This window comes from Orycteropus afer, unplaced genomic scaffold, assembly GCF_000298275.1.
Source record: "Orycteropus afer afer isolate SDZICR_OR568_19922 unplaced genomic scaffold, OryAfe1.0 scaffold00017, whole genome shotgun sequence".
NCBI lineage: Eukaryota > Metazoa > Chordata > Mammalia > Tubulidentata > Orycteropodidae > Orycteropus > Orycteropus afer.
Window position 1 is genome coordinate 11,695,510 of NW_006921604.1, and position 16,661 is coordinate 11,712,170.

At 43.2% G+C, this 16,661-nt stretch overlaps 1 protein-coding gene across 1 annotated transcript in view; it reads right to left on the reverse strand.

Annotated features, from left to right (window-relative positions):
* CHST10 (carbohydrate sulfotransferase 10) overlaps nt 1–11,952 on the reverse strand; it is a 38,197-nt gene extending 26,245 nt beyond the window's left edge. Inside the window, 3 exon segments of the mRNA XM_042783526.1 lie at nt 10,404–10,535; nt 11,864–11,918; nt 11,920–11,952. Coding sequence (XP_042639460.1) covers nt 10,404–10,535; nt 11,864–11,918; nt 11,920–11,952 — 220 coding nt within the window.
* Between the last annotated feature and the right edge of the window lie 4,709 nt (nt 11,953–16,661).

A 16,661-nucleotide genomic window follows, 5' to 3' on the forward strand; every position in this document is an offset into this window, starting at 1 on the left:
GGGAGGGGAGCTGTTGCATTGTGGTAAACTGTGTTCAATGTCATGAGACAATGTGTATGTGAACTGCTGTATGGAAAGTGAATTTGCTCTGTAAATATTCACCCAAATAAGAATGAAAGAAAGAGAGAGAGAGAGAGAGACAAAGAGAGAAAGAGAGAAAGAGAAAAAGAAAGAAACAAAGAAAGAAGATGGAAGGAATACAGAATCCCTGTACCAAAAAGAATTGGGTGAGATTCAACTATTTAGGAGATAGCATATGACCAAGAACTGATGGTAGTAAAGGAAGAAATCCAAGCTGCACTGAAGTCACTGGTGAAAAACAAGTCTCCAGGAATTGACAGAATACTAATTGAGATGCTTCAACAAATGATGCAATGCTAGAAGGGCTCACTCACCTATGCCAAGAAACCTGGCCAACAGATTGGAAGACATCCATATTTGTGCCTAATCCAAAAAAAGTGATCCAAGAAAATGCAGAAATTATCAAACTATATGATGATATTACACTCAAGTAAAATTTTGTTGAAGATAATAAAAAACGGTTGCAGCAGTACATTGCCAAGGAACTGCCAGAAATTCAGAAGAAGATTTGGAACAAGGGATATCATTGCTAAGGTCAGATGGATCTTGGCTGAAAGCAGAGCATATCAGAAAGATACTTATCTATGTCTTATTGACTATGCAAGGCATTTGACTGTGTGGATCAGAGCAAATTACATATAACATTGTGAAGAATGGGAATTCCAGAACACTCAGTTGTGCTCATGAGGAACCTATAAAGACCAAGAGGCAGTCTTCAAACAGAACAAGGGGATACTATGTAATATAAAATCAGAAAAGATGTTTATCAGGGTTGTATCCTTTCACCATACTTATTCAATCTGTATGCTAAGCAAATAATCCAAGAAACTGGAGTATATGAAGAAGAAGGTGGCATCAGACTTGCAGGAAGACGCATTAACAACCTAACAAATGTAGATGACACAACCTTGCTTGCTGAAAGTGAAGAGCTCTTAAAGCAGCTACTGATGAAGATCAAAGACTACCACCTTCAGTACAGATTACACCTCAACATGAAGAAAACAAAAATCCTCACAACTGGACCAATAAGCAACATCATGATAAGTAGAAAAAAATATTGACGTTCTTAATGACCTCATTTTACTTGGCTCCATAATCAACAGCCATTGAAGCAGCAGTCAATAAACCAAACAATGTATTGCATCAGGCTAATATGCTGCAAAAGACTTCTTTAAAGTGTGAAAAAGCAAAGAAGTCACCTTGGCGACTCAGGTGTGCCTGACCCAAGCCATAGTATTTTTAATCACCTCATATGCATGCAAAAGCTTGACAATGAATAGGGAAGACTGAAGAAGAATTGATGCCTTTGAATTATTGTGATGGTGAAGAATACTGTATATACCATGGTCTGCCAGAAGAATGAACAAGTATGTCTTAGGAGAAGTACAGCCAGAATGCTTCTCAGAAGCAAGGATAGTGAGACTTTGTTTCACATATTCTGGACATGTTATCAGGAGGAAGGAACTCTGGTGATTAAAGTGCTCAACTCCTAACCAAAAGTTTACTCGTTTGAACCCACCAGCCATTCTCTAGGAGAAAGATAAGGCAGTCTGCTTCTGTAAAGATTAACAGCCTTGGAAACCATATTGGGCAGTTCTACTCTGTCCTGTAAGGTTGTTAAGAACCAGAACCCACCAGGTAACAGTAGGATCTGGGTTATCTGGAGGGACCAGTTCCTGGAGAAGAAACTTAGGAAAGCAGTGGATCAACAAAAAAGAGGAAGACCCTCAATGAGATAGATTGACAGAGTGGCTGCAAAAATGGGCTCAAACATAGCAATGATTGAGGATAGCACAGCACAGGTAGTGTTTGAATCTGTTGTACACAGGGCTACTATTAGTTGTAACCAACTTAACAGCACCTAACAACAACAACAATAGTATTTGCTCCCCAACTTCGCCAACCCTGATCCAACTAGACTTAAATAAAACTCAGAACACAATTTGTGATTGGTTTTCTTTTTCTATTGGTTTGAGACAATAATTTGTTTTCATCATTAACTCCACAATGATCAGAATTTTTTCCCTCTTTCTACTCTGACTTCCAGGAGCAAGACTCCAGCTTCAGGACCAAGGTTGCTGAACCTCTAGGTATGGCTGTTTTCATAATGTATTAGTTCATTTTTGTTATAAGTATCATTAGTTACAAATTTTTACAAAAATGTTTATAGATTTATAAGTGAAGTACTCCTTTATTTTTCTGAAAGTGATCATTTTCATTCAACTTCATGATGAAACTTTGCATCCAGCCAATGGGCATTAGCAATCCATCCTACACGTGTCCTCTGTACCCAGCACTTGCTGGGTTACAGGTCATACAAAGCCATTTAAGTCATGCATTTCATCCTCAAGTGGCTTATAATCGAGTTGAGGAGCTGAGACAAGGCAACAATTGTCAGAGTACAGTAAAACAGAAAAGAAAAAATCAGGTTTTACATACACACACACACACACACACATTCACAAAGATGTCATTTTTTATTTAAAGTATCAATGTATGCCATCAAATTCTCACCACTGAAGGCATTTTTTTCATAACGATAAAGTCCAGTTATAACAACACCTAATCCTAGTCTCAATATGACATTGAAATTTGTTAACCAAGGATGATAATTGCCACAAATATCATTATAGTCTCATTGCTGAAGAGAAGAGAGACCAAAACACTATTTTAAAAAACCAATATATAAATAAAACAAACAGTAGTTTAAGACAAATTTGTTCTTCCTATCTGCTCCTGTAGTAGGGAAAAATCATGACAAACAGGAATGTGAGGAGAAAACACATTTGTCCCCTGCCTGGATTCTGGAGAAGAGCCCCATTTCCCAAAGGACAGAGGCAGATGACAGCCCCATAGACACCCGAGTGATCATCGGCTTGCTTCAACACTGAGACCAAAGATTTTCCATCTGCCTTGTAAAAAATAAATCACATTGGATACTATTGTACTGTAAGTTATTCTCTTGAAATGATACTTCAAAATGGGCTTCTGGTTCACAAGCATACATACTGTGAATAAGCAGCAAGTAAATTTCAACGTGTGAGAAAACCTTTCTGGCCATATGCTTATAAACCCACCAGTGGGCTGACTGCCTCTTCAGACAGAGGAGGGTCCAGCAAGGTGAAGTAACTGTCCTCACTAAACCACAGTGCTGGAGGGACCAGGACAGAGATTCAGAACATGCCCACCCAGAGGCAGGAGATGCCTCAACCACCCCCCACCCCCAGCTCATTCTAATGGCCTCCAGGAGTGGTGACTATTCACCTTCTCCACCTTCTCATGGATGCTTGATCCAGTGTGTCATCATCCAAACAGGCCAGAAACCCTGTGAGGTAAGCTCAGTTCCTGCTACTCAGAATTCAGCGAATTATCCTCTTCATGATCCTAACCAATTACTTAGGGAAAATCAGATAGCATCCTGTATGAGTCAAAATAGGCCAGGTTATTTTACAGTAACAATCTCAAATTTCAGTGGGCCCAACAACAAAGGGTTCTCACTTTCACCTAAGTTCACTGAACATTGTGGGGTTTGGAACTCTCCTCATGCAGCCACCCCCACCTCGAGAGACTCTCTCCCTGAGGTGGCAAAGGAGAATAGGGCGAACTGCATGTTGGCTCTAAAGTTCCCAGAGGTGGTCTATGCCATGTTGTTGTTGTTACGTGCCATCAAGTCGGACCAGACTCATAGCGACCCCTCCTTGGGTTTCCGAGGCAGTATCACTATGGAAGTAGATTGCCCAACCTTCCTTCTGAGGAGTTGCTCGTGGGTTTGACCCGCTAGTGTTCTGGGTAGCAGTCGAATGCCTTAGGCACTATGCTACCAGAGCTCCTAGCGGTCTATGCCATGGTAGCTTGTAATTCCCTGCCTATATACCAACTGCGCAGTCATATCAAACTTCACAGGATATGAAGAAGTGCCTCCTACCACTCACCTCAAAGGCACAAGGCCAGAGATATTTAGTGAACAGAGTCCCTGGGTAGTGCAAATGGTTAATACACTTAACTACTGACCAAAAGGTTGAAAGTTCATGTCTACCCAGAGACACCTCAGAAGGCCTGGCAATCTATTTTTAAAAATCAGTCACTGAAAACCTTATGGAGCAGTTCTACTCTGACACACATGGGGTTGTCATGCGTTGGAGTTGTCTCAATGGTAACTGGTTACTAAGGACTGCAGCAGGCCTTTTCTCCAGGTGTAAAACCCTAACACCTTTCACCTTTACTTATAGGACTTACTTTCTATTGCTCTAACTTCTATTTTCCCTCACAAAACCTTCTCTGGCTTCCATACTTTTCTGAAAACATTCACCATAAAATATGCCGTATCATAGCAGAATAGCACCTTGTTTATCAAATCTCACTGAGGCATGACGTGGTCTTTAGAGGTTATTCTGCCAGATAAAACTCAAAAGGACATATTTTATTGAACTTTTTTTGATGGAATTTTGTCTAAAATACATTACATATACACGTACTTTTTAAATAAAATATACCATAGACAATTTGACCTCATGACAACAGGCTGACATGCTTTATGAGCTCCTTCCTTAACAGGAAGTGACACTGAAGACAATCATGAGTAAGATACCTGGCCTCTTAGAAAGATCTATTACATATTCTCAGCAAACTCTTCCAATTTCCCACCTACATTCTACATTTGAGGTTCTCAATCCTAGCTGCGTATTACTATCATCTACAGAATTTAAAAAAAAAAGTAGTTGCCTGGGCCCCAACTCCAGATTCTAAACTCTTGGTCTCAGGTCAGGCCCAAGCAGTGGGATCTGAACAGTCTAAAGTGCAGCTGGGATGAGAATCACTGCTCTAATACACCAAAAGCCAATCCAACCCACTGCCATCGAGTCGATTTTGACTCACAGCGACCCCCACTGGGTTTCTGAGGTGGTAAATCTTTATGGAAATACATTGTTCCATCTTCCTTCCGCAGAGCGGCTGGTGGGCTTGTACCGCCAACCTTCTAGTTAGCAGTCAAATGCCTTAGGCACTGTGCCACCAGAGCTCTGATACAAGAGATTTCTATTATCAGAAAAATGTAATTATGCTGCATCAACTAGAGAAATTTCCTAATTGTCCAGCTGAGATTGTCGCCTCAAATTTTCACAACCCTAAAATTTGACCCTCGCTCCTCTAACAGAGCCGAGGGCCTCTGTGAGAGCCATGATTATCCCTAATGCTTGGGCTACCCCAGATACCAGAAGGTGTACTGCCACCTTTCCAAGGCTTTGAGACCACAGAGTTCTTCACAAGGCCTCCTGGAAGATGAATGTGGGGCTTCCAATGACAAATCAGGGCCCACAGCACTAAATGTCTAATGAATGTTACTGAGTGGAAACTGTGAAGCTAAGAGCCACTACTTGTGGCTAATGTCAGTGCTTTCTTCTTGCTGGCAGAACAGCTTTCCAATCTAGTTGCTCCTTCATAGGCAGGCAGACATGTATCTCTGGCACACAGGTGATGCCCTCAAGAGTTTTCTGAGGTAGAGCAGCAGCCTGAAGCCCACATCACACAGACAGCACAGGTCTGTGCAGCCTGCCAGGAGTAAGTTGAGAAAACTGCTAGTGCAGATGCATTCCTAAGCACCCCTTTCTAAAAGCCATAATCAGCAGAAGGGTGTGCAAAGCACTGCACAGAATAAAGACGCTGAGCTCACCCACAATGACAAGTATCCTTCTTATTAGGCAGAAATCGTCAGAGCCCTCTAACACTGCCAATGAACCACTTCAACATCTCCGGTGCCTCGAATTCTGAAGTAGGAGGATTCTGCCACCCACTTGGACTCACCACCACCACCACCACCCCTTGCACTGACCCAGCACTTTACAGATTACAAAACACCAAACTTGGAGACTGTCAGAGTAGGTATTATACCCATTTTATAGAAAAAAACAGTAAGCAAATGTAAGACCACAAACCACAAACCAACTCCCCAGTGCCTAAGGCACTTGACTGCTAACCAGAAGGCTGGCAGTTCAAACCCACCAGCCACTGCTCGGAAGGAAGATGGGGCAATCTATTCTCACAGTGATACTGCCTCGGAAACCCAAGGAGGGGTCGCTATGAGTCAGGTCTGACTCAACGGCACATAACAACAACAAGGGCTAGGTTGGTGGTCTTTCTACTTCTTATTTGAATGCCTGTGTGAAGTAAAAGGAGTTTAGAAATCCTTGATGACAACCAGACATGTTGTTAGGTGCCATCGAGTTGTCTTCAACTCATGGCAACCCTATGCACAGCAGAATGAAACACTGCCTGGTCCCACGCCAGCTCCATGATCCCTGCTATATACTTGAGCCCATCACCGCAGCCACTGTGTCAATCCATCTCATTGAGGGCCTTCCCCTCCTTCATTGACCCTCCACCTTACCAAGCATGACATCCTTCTCAGTGAATGGTCCCTTCTGACAACATGACCAAAGTAGGTGAGATGAAGTCTGCCCATTCTTGCTTCCAAGGAGCATTCTGGCTGCACTTCCTCCAGGACAGGTTTGTTAGTTCTTTTAGCTGTCCATGGGACTTCCAGCATTTTTTGTCAGCACCACAACTCAAAAGCATCAATTCTTCTTCGGTCTTCCTTATTCATTGTTCAGCTCTCACATGGATATGAGGCAATTGAAAATATCATGGCTCGTGTCAGGTGCACCCTAGTCCTCAAGGAAACATCTTTGCTCTTCAGCACTTGAAAGAGGTCTTTTGCAGCCGACTTGCCCAGTGCTATACGTCATCTAATGTCCTGACTGCTGTTTCCATTGGCATCGATTGTAAAACCAAGCAATGTGAAGTCTTTAACAACTTCAATCATTTCTCCATTTATCATGATGGTGCTTATAGTTCCAGTTGTGAGGATTTTTGTTTTCTTTATTGAGATGCAATCCATACTGCAGACTGCAGTCTTGAATCTGCATCAGTAAGTACTTCAAGTCATCCTCACTTTCAGCAAGCATAGTTGTGTTGTCATCGTATCACAGGCTGTTAATGATTCTTCCTCCAAACTTGATGCCACGTTCTTCTTCATATAGTCCAGCTTCTCGGATTATTTGCTCAGCATACAGATTGAATAAGTATGAGGAAAGGATACAACCCTGACACATTACCTTCTTGATTTTTAACCATGCAGTGTCCCCTTGTTCTGTTCAAATGACAGCCTCCTGGTCTATGTACAGGTCCTCATGAGTACAATTAAGTGCTCTAGAATTCCCATTCTTCTCAATGTCATCCACAATTTGTTATGAGCCACACAATCAAATGGTTTTGCACAGTCAATAAAACACAAATAAACATCCTTCTGGTATTCTTTGCTTTGAGCCAAGATCCATCTGACATCAGCTGTGATATCCCTCGTTCCACATCCTCTTCTGAATCCAGCTTGCACCTCTGGAAGTTCTCTGACAATATACTGCTGCAACTGTTTTTGAATTACATTCAGCAAGATTTTAGTTGCATGCAATATTAATGTATTGTTCAATAATTTCCACACGCTGTGGGATCACCTTTCTTTGAAATGGGTACATATATGGATCCTTTCAGTCAGTTGGGCAGGTTGCTGTCTTCCAAATCTCTTGGCATGACCGAGTGAGTGCCTCCAGCGGGGCATCTGTTTGTTGAAACATCTCAATGGGTATTCCGTCAATTCCTGGAGCCTTGTTCTTTGCCAATTCCTTCAGTGTAGCTTCGACTTCTTCCTTCAGTATCATTGGTTCTTGATTATACGTCCCCTCCTGAAACGGATAAATATCTACCAGTTCTTTTTGGTGCAGTGACTCTGTGTATTCCTTCCATCTTCTTTTGAAGCTTCCTGCATCACTCAATATTTTGCCCATAGAATCTTTCAATATTGCAACTTGAGGCTTAAATTTTTTTCCTCAGTTCTTTCAGCTTGAGAAATCCTGATCATGTTCTTCCCTTTTGGTTTTCTAACTCCAAGTCTTTGCACATTTCATTATAGTAATTGGCTTTGTCTGCTCAAGCTGCTCTTTGAAATCTTCTGTTCACTCTTTTATCTTGTCTCTTCCATTTGCTTTGGCTACTTTCCACTCAAGGGCAGACTTCAGAGTCTCTTCTATCCATTTTGGTCTTTTTCTTTTCTCATCTTTTTAATGACCTCTTGCTTTCTTCATGGATGATGTTCTTGATGTCATCCCATAATTCTTCTAGTTTTCAGTCATTGGTGTTCAACACACTGAATGTATTCTTTAGATGGTCTCTAAATTCTGGAGGGATATATTCAAGGTCATATTTTGGCTCTCATGGACTTGTTTTAATTGTCTTCAACTTCAAGTTGAACTTACATATGAGCAGTTGATGGTCTGTTTCACAATCAGCTCCTGACCTTGTTTTGGCTGAAGATATTGAGCTTTTCACTCGTCTCTTACCACAGATGTAGTCAATCTGATTCCTGTGTGTTCCATCTGGTGAGGTCCACGTGTACAGCTGCAGCTCATGTTCAAAAAGGTATTTGCAATGAATAAGTCATTGGTCTTGCAAAATTCTATCATATGATCTCCAGTGTTATTTCTGTCACCAAGGCCAAATTTTCCAACTACCAGAGACTTTGTTTCCAACTTTTGCATTCCAGTCACCAGTAATAATTAACGCATCTTGACTGCACATTTGGTCAATTTCAGACTACTGTAGAAGTTATAAAAATCTTCAATTTCCTCATCTTTGGCTTTGGTGGTTGGTGCGTAAGTTTGAGTAATAGTCGTATTAACTGGTCTTCCTCGTAGACATATGGATATTATCATATCACTGACAGCATTGTACTTCAGGACAGATCTTGAAATATCCTTTGTGATGATGAATGCCACACCATTTCTCTTCAAATTGTCATTCCCAGCATAGTAGATCATATGGTTGTCTGATTCAAAATGGCCAAAACCAGTCTATTTCAGCTCACTAATGCCTAGGGTATTAACCTTTATGTGTTCCATTTCATTTTTGACTAATTCCAATTTTCCTAGAGTCATATTTCGTACAGTCCATGTTCTGATTATTAATGGATGTTTACAGCTGTTTCTCCTCAATTTGAGTTGTGTCACGTCAGCAAATGGAGGTCTCAAAAGCTTTACGTTATCCGTATCATTAAGGTTGGTTCTACTCTGATGATGCAGCACTTCCCCAGTCCTATTTTGAGAGCCTTCCAACCTAAGTGGCTTGTCATCCTGCACTGTATCAGACAGTATTTCTGGGCTATTCATATAGTTGTGCAGTAATGTATCAGATACTGTTTCTCTGATATTCATAAGGTTTCCACTGGCCAATTCTTTGAGAAGTGGATGGTCTCTTCCTTTTTCCTAGTCTGTCTCAGTCTGCAAGCCATGCCAAAACCCATGCACCATGTGCAACCCCACTGGGGTTTGAAACACCAGTGGCACAGCCTCAAGCCTCACAGCAACATGGCATCAGAGCACGGCAAACTGACAGACAAGATTGTCTCCCTTAGCTGTTCAAAACCTCTCCACCCTCCCCTTACCAGGATCCCTGCCGCTTGCTCACTCTGTACTGGACACCCTGGCTTTCCTTTTTCTTCCCCTCTGCCTTTCCTGCCATCTGGGGGTTTGGGCCTGGGTCTCTCCCCTTACCTGTCCCTCTGCCACTTGCTCACTCTGTCCTGAATGCCTGGGTTTCTTTTCTTTTCCCCTTTGCTTTTCTTGCCCATTGGGGGTTGGGGCCTGAGTCCCTTCCCTTACCTGGATGCCTCTGCCACTTGCTCACTCTGTCCTGGATGCCCAGACATACATACATATATTTCCTTTCATTGCGTATATTTCTTCCATTGCACTGAAGGTGATCTTCAAACATATGGCCACCAGTGCAGAATATCAGGGGGCACTAAAGCTACTGTCATCAAGTCTATAAATCTTCATGGAAGCAGAGTGCCTCATCTTTCTCCCACAGAGTGGCTGATGGTTTCGAACCTTTAGGTTAGCAGCCAAATGCCTTAATCACTGGACCACCAGAGCTCCTACGGAGGCATCAAATGTGCCTGTGTCTTTCATGATGACAAGATGCACAGGAAATCCCAAACCAGGAGTCTGTGACACAGGGTAACAATGCAACAATGCACAGCACATTGCACTGTTGGGAGTGAGTCCTGCTTTTTCTGCAACATTCAGGTTTCAGCCCCAAAAGAAAGCAACGTCTGCCTTCTAGGGGAGGTGCCCCTGTAACATGAAAGATTTGAACACTATGTCCTCCAAGCTCCCTTCTGTCATTAAAATCCTATGATTCATCTGGATGTATCAAAGAACAATATCACAGTAATGCCTTAATTAACAAAAATCCATTACATTATGAAGCATACCTACCATCAGGGTCTTTAAAGGTCAAAGTGATGAACTTGCTAGCCACCATGAACATGAAAATCACCCAAAAACATGCGGCCAACAGAAGCCACTGGTGGTGCATGTTGTCAAATGTCAGCCATTCAGTGATTCTTCCTGGAAAACACAAGAGAGACACCATTGCTACTTATAAATTATATAAAAAATTAAAAAAAAGGAACAGGGAATTTCAGTTAACAGTGTCAACAGCAAATAAAATTTTTATATTGGTACAATGGTATTTTGATTCAATATTCAATATTCTGGGAGCTCTGGTAGCATAGTGCCTAAGGCACCTGACTGCTAACCAGAAGGCTGGTGGTTCAAACTCACCAGCCACTCCTCGGAAGGAAGGTTGGGCTATCTACTTCCATAGTGATACCACCTCGAAAACCAAGGAGGGGTTGCTATGAGTCAGGTCTGACTGGATGGCACATAGCAACAAAACATTTAATATTCTATTTTTAATTAATGATATTAAATTATTTTAATCTTTAAGTCAAAATTAAAACATCCTAATAACACAAATGCAAACGCACTGCAGTCAAGTCAGATCTGACTCACAGCCACCCCTCCTTGCATTTCCGAGGCGGTATTACTACAGAAGTAGATTGCCCAACCTTCCTTCCAAGGAGTGGCTGATGGGTTTGAACCGCCAGCCTTCTGGTTAGCAGTCAAATGGCTTAGGCACTATGCCACCAGAGCTCCTAAAAATACCCTATGAGAGAGAGCAATATTGAGATACCATTCTTGTTTGTTTTTGGGAGTTATAAGTCTTTGTTGTTTTCGGGTGCTATCAACAGAATGAGTGCATTCTGACTCACAGTGACCTAATATGACAGTCTCTAGGCTGTAATCATTATGGGAGCAGATTGTCAGGTATCTCTCCAAAGGAGTGGCTGGTGAGTTCCAACTGCCAGCCTTTTGGTTAGCAGCAGCGCTCTTAACCACTGTGCCACCAGGTCTCCTTTATAAGACTTTATTTCTGTGGATTTGCTTGGCTCCTCTCTGGCATCAAAACGAGTTTCAGCCCTACGTATATGTAAGGGCCTGGAAGCAGGTGGGGGCAGGAGGAGGTTGGCCAAAGATGAGATCTTTGCTGTGGGTAATTCACAGAGGGCAGAAGCCATTACGTAGGCAATAAAAACCAGGTTGTGTTTAAAATCCTGACTTGCTAACAAGTTGTCATACCTAGAGAATCTCTAAAAAAGTAAAGAAATGAGTACTTGTGAGGCTCTATCTACACTCACTTGCCTGCAAAGGCCTGTGCAGAGCCTTGGTGGTAGGTGTTTTTCATGCTACCACTAGCACCTGGAGTGGGGCAGGGCACTTTAAGTCCTCAGCATGGTATAGAAGTCACGCACAGTTGCCAGAGATACATAATGATTCAGGAAGTCTCAATCAATTCCTGGGCAAGAGAAACAAAAACACATGTTTCATTTCACTTTTAACACAGTGTTTCTTCAAGTTAAACAAGACCATTTAAAGAAACAAGTCTGGTCGAGGTTGGTTTCCACAAGCTGACTGAGGCCATCCATCACTCCTGGGAGCATAGTCTTAGCACGCTGATGCTGAGGAATGACTTCTGTTTCTGACATCTGGATGTTACAGAGCTTGGAGGGGACCCACATCAACAATTCTCCTTGTCTCTACAATGTTTATTTCCTAGAGTCCCACTGGAAATAGGCACCTTCAACCCAAATTCCTTTTACTACATCCCCACCAAATGGTTTTCCGCCTACACTTGTATATAGCTTGTAGTAGAGCGCTATAGTAAATTACCTGGTATGGCTTTGCTAGCCATAAGTCTTTATAAACTCCATGGTGGAATTTGCTGTGAGAAACTGAGTAGCTCCTGATTGTTAAAATCATCCACCTGGGGTATTTCTGTTGAGAGCAGCACAAAGTGATGTTCTGGGAAGCTCGCTCGCTCTCAGGTGCTTAGAATTCTGATGCTATGATTGGTTAGTTTGGCCACTCTGTCAGGCTCAAAAGGAGGCCTCCTCGAGGCAGAAGGGGTCTCTCTGACTGCTGGCTGAGAAGGATGTGCTGCTGAAAGAGACACACACTCCTGAGAGACATGTGCTGCTGGGAAAGAGATGCAAGAGACACGCATTGCTGAGTGAGACACCAAGGGACACGCACTGCTGGGATAGAGACTGTGAGAGACTGTTGGCTGACAGACGGTGGGCTGAGAGAGTCTGAGCATTTTTCCTGAACTTGAATTGTAGCCTGGTGCTTCCCTAATAAACCCCATAATCTGTGAGTTCTATGTGGCCACTGCAGCAAATTATCAAACCCAGCAGAAAGGTGGTGGGTGCTGCGGGAGGAACGGTTGGCGTCAGGATTGGTGGAAGGGCTGGAGTGAGGTAGCATGTCTGGCCTCACAGGAATAGGCCTTGGGCTACTGATGGTGATTCTGTTTTCCTTTTGTGTGGGTAGAGGAGGTCAGGAGATGTGGCCTCCTTGACTTTTTAGCAAGTGGGAACTTGCCAACCTGGCCTGTGCCTTCACAGCGTAGTTCGTGAACTAGCCTCATGTATGCATACGTTAGGTTCAATGTGTTTCCCAGGACTCCCAACTACCATTGCCAGATTCAACAAATAAAAATAGAGGATGCCATAAAAATCTTATTCCACAACCTACACTGCTAAATAGGGACTGGAGTCTTAAAAGCTTTCAAACGGCCATCTAAGATGCAGCTAATGGTCTCCTACTGTAACAAGTGAATAAGAGTGCAAAAAACCAAGGGCATTTGGAAGCAACCAACCCTAGGAAATGACGGACCTCAAGATCAGAAGTAGATGGAACCTGGCTACCAACGCCAATCACTTGGGAAAGGATCAAAGCTGGAGATCCTGGATAGACTGGGAGGAAAATCATGGAACAAAATCCAAAAACACAATAATGACCAGAATTACTGGTCGGATGGAGTCTGATGGGACCCTTAATACTACGGCCCTGGGATACACTTCGGGCCTGGAATAAAACTCATACCCAGGGGCTGGCTCTCACCTCAATAGTAAATAAGACATACATGCAGACCACTCAACCCAGGGTGACACACCCATATACTCTGTGGAGATGCATCCCTTGAAGCAACTGACCACAGGGCACCAGAGGGGCAACATTCTCATGGAGGAAATGCAGGACACACAAGAGTGTGTAACTATGTGGGACACTGGAGAGGGGGGTGTGTATGGGCTGGCCGAGGGGGAAGAGAGTGGGTTAGGGTTGGGGACGGTAACTGGGGAGTGAAACCAAATGTACAAGAAATGTGGAATGTAAAACAAACTCTGCTCTATAAACTTGTACCTAAAGCATGATAAAAAAAAATTTAAGAGAAAAGAGGACACCCAGTTAAGTTTGAATTTCACATAAGCAAACAAATAATGTTTCAATATACGTATGTTCCAAATATTTCACAGGACATATTTATATTAATCTATTTGTTGTTTATCTGAAATTCAAATTGAACTGGGTATTCTGGATTTCATCTAACAACTCTGCCCAGAAGAAGCATGCCAAATCTCTCCTCCATATGCCTGAAGCCAGCTCTCCTGTCTACTGAGTTCCTTTCCCTCTGTCATCCTTCACAGGGGGCAGCACAGCACAAAGGAAAGCATACTAACCCAAACTCAAACCCAAACTCTGCCATCGAGTCAGTTCCAACTCATAGCAACCCTACAGGACAGAGTAGAAATATCTCATAATTTCCAAGGCTGTAATCTTTACAAAAACAGAGTGCCACTTCTTTCTCCCATGGAGCAGGAGGTGGGTTCAAACTGCCAACCTTATGGTTAGCAGTCCAACACCTTAACCACTACACCACCAGAGTTCCTTCCAAAGAGCCCTAGCTTCGTCCAAATATCTGCTCCACCACTCACTAGCTCTGCAAATTAGCAAGTCATTTAACCTCTCTAAGCCTCAATTTCCCATCTTTAACACAAGATCTTATTTCTCATAAGAGTGGTCATGAGGATTAAATGGGATAATGCACACAAAAGATTAATAACAACCTGGTCTGCAGCAGAGCTTCAATAGATGCAAGTTGACTGTACCCCCCAGTACCCTTTGTGACTTTCAGGGTAAATTTTATAGCCTTCTAAGTATTGGTGTAGTGGATAAGGCATCTGGCTGCTAACCAGAAGGTTCAAACCCACCAGCCACTCTATAGAAGGAAGATGGGGCAATCTGCTTCCACAAAGATTTATAGCCTCGAAAACCCAGTGGGGGTTGCTACGAGTTGGAACTGACTTGATGGCAGTGAGTCTGGTTTTGGTTTTAAGTGTGGTGGACAGAAATGAATGCAACAGGCCTGACATGGTCTATCTAAGAAGAAAAGAAACGACTCTCATCCCCAGCAGCTCAAACTACTAACCTTTCTCTAGGGACAAGTGAGCCACAGACTGGTCCAGTAGCATGCAAATCCCTGCATTTCCGGGTCCACTTATCCCTCTGAGACAGTGACACTTAGAGGAGTCTATTTCCATGGGTCACAGTGGAAGGGCCTCACTAAGAAACCAAATGGGCAGGCCTTTCCTAACAGAGGGGTCTGTGTGGGTTGGGGACAATCTGACATAGAGGCACAGGTGCTTTTTTTTCTTCTTCACAATTATGAGGTTTATTAGGGAAGTAACAGGTTACAATTCAGGATTAGGAATGACTGAGGATACAGTCCTTCAGTCAGGACAGCTTCTTCTCAGCCATGCCTGCAGGCAGGCCTATCTCTGGCCCTTGGCCCTTTGGCCCCTCAGTTGTGGCCCTCTCTGACAAATGTTACAAAGCTCTTTAGCTCCACCAGTAAGCGCCAGGTACAGCTTACTACTCCACTGGGAAACCTTGGCCCAAAGACCCTCAGCTCTTTCACTGAGTGGGCCAGCGAGCCTGGTTCCATTGACAAGTCCACCAAGAAGCCACCTGTCTGAAGGTCCTCAGCTCTCTCACTCTGTGGGCTGGCACACTAACTGTAGCTGCCTAGCTCCATGAGCCGGGAAACCCACTGAGGCACAGGTTCTTAGACTCAGTGTCTCAGAAAGATTCAGAGGTCAGGAAGGAAGTGCTGGATTTAAGTGGCCTAGGGCTTGCAAGCCATACTTCCTTAAGATAAATGCTGCAGGTAAGTGGATACATGAGGAGAGATACCTGGTCTCTGCAGCCCTCACAGGTACAGACACCGTTACTCAGCAAGGCAGGAGAACAGGAAAATCTAATACTGCCCCTTCTCTGTTTTTCTGTTCAAATCATACCTGGTGTACCTCCTGGGGTTCCTGGTCCCTAAGCACCCTTGCTCAGCATCAGGCTCACTCACAGGGGATTTTTATGGTTTAAGAATCTAGTCTTTCCAATAGGAACTAAACTTCCTGAAGCATTTGAATTTGAGTCTCAACACTGAGGTCACCTCTAGATAAGGCAAGAAAATGATCAATAAACAGCCTTATATGAAAATGAAGATCACACCATGTGCTCTCATGGAAGCCAGGTGGCTTAAGGGTAGAATTTCTACATCTGGGCTTGTTGAAAGTGAAGCCTGTACTATCTTGAAGCCATGCCTGCCTTTCTAAGTCTTGGATTTCCATTTTAATTTGGGAGCTCAGCTTGTTTGGGGGGGTGGGGGGGGTGTCTGACTCACAGCAACCCTATAGAACAAGAGTAGAACTGCCTGCCCCACAGAGCCTCCTAGGCTATTACCTTTATGGGACCAGATCACCAGGTCCTCTTTCTGACAGAGCCACTGTTGGTTTCAAACTGCTAACCTTTCTGTTAGCAGCTGAGCCACTGTGCCATGGACTAGTTATTCAATTGCTCTCTGGGTCACAGTGTTCTCATCTGTGAGGATAACCATATATGCGCCCTGAGAATATGCATATATTCTCAGACTAGTAAGACAGTATCTGCCAACTAGCTCCTCAATAACCATGCAAATCGCAAGATAGTTTCTGAATGGAAATTGTATTTTCAGATGGAAAGTTTATTTTAAAAACGGGCCCTTAACTACTCAGAGGAGGATCTGTGTAGGATATCCTGGATAGAGTGGGAGAACAATGTGGAACAAAGCTTAAAACCATAAAAAAAAGGGGGGGGAGGAACCAGGTTTGCTGGTCTGATAGAGCCTGGTGGAACCTCTGAGACTATGGCCCCTAGCTGACCTTCAGGTCTGGAATTGAACCCACTCCTCTGGCTTCCAGCCAAACAAAAGACAGGCATATGAGCTGAACATTTACATTAGGTAGATACACTCCT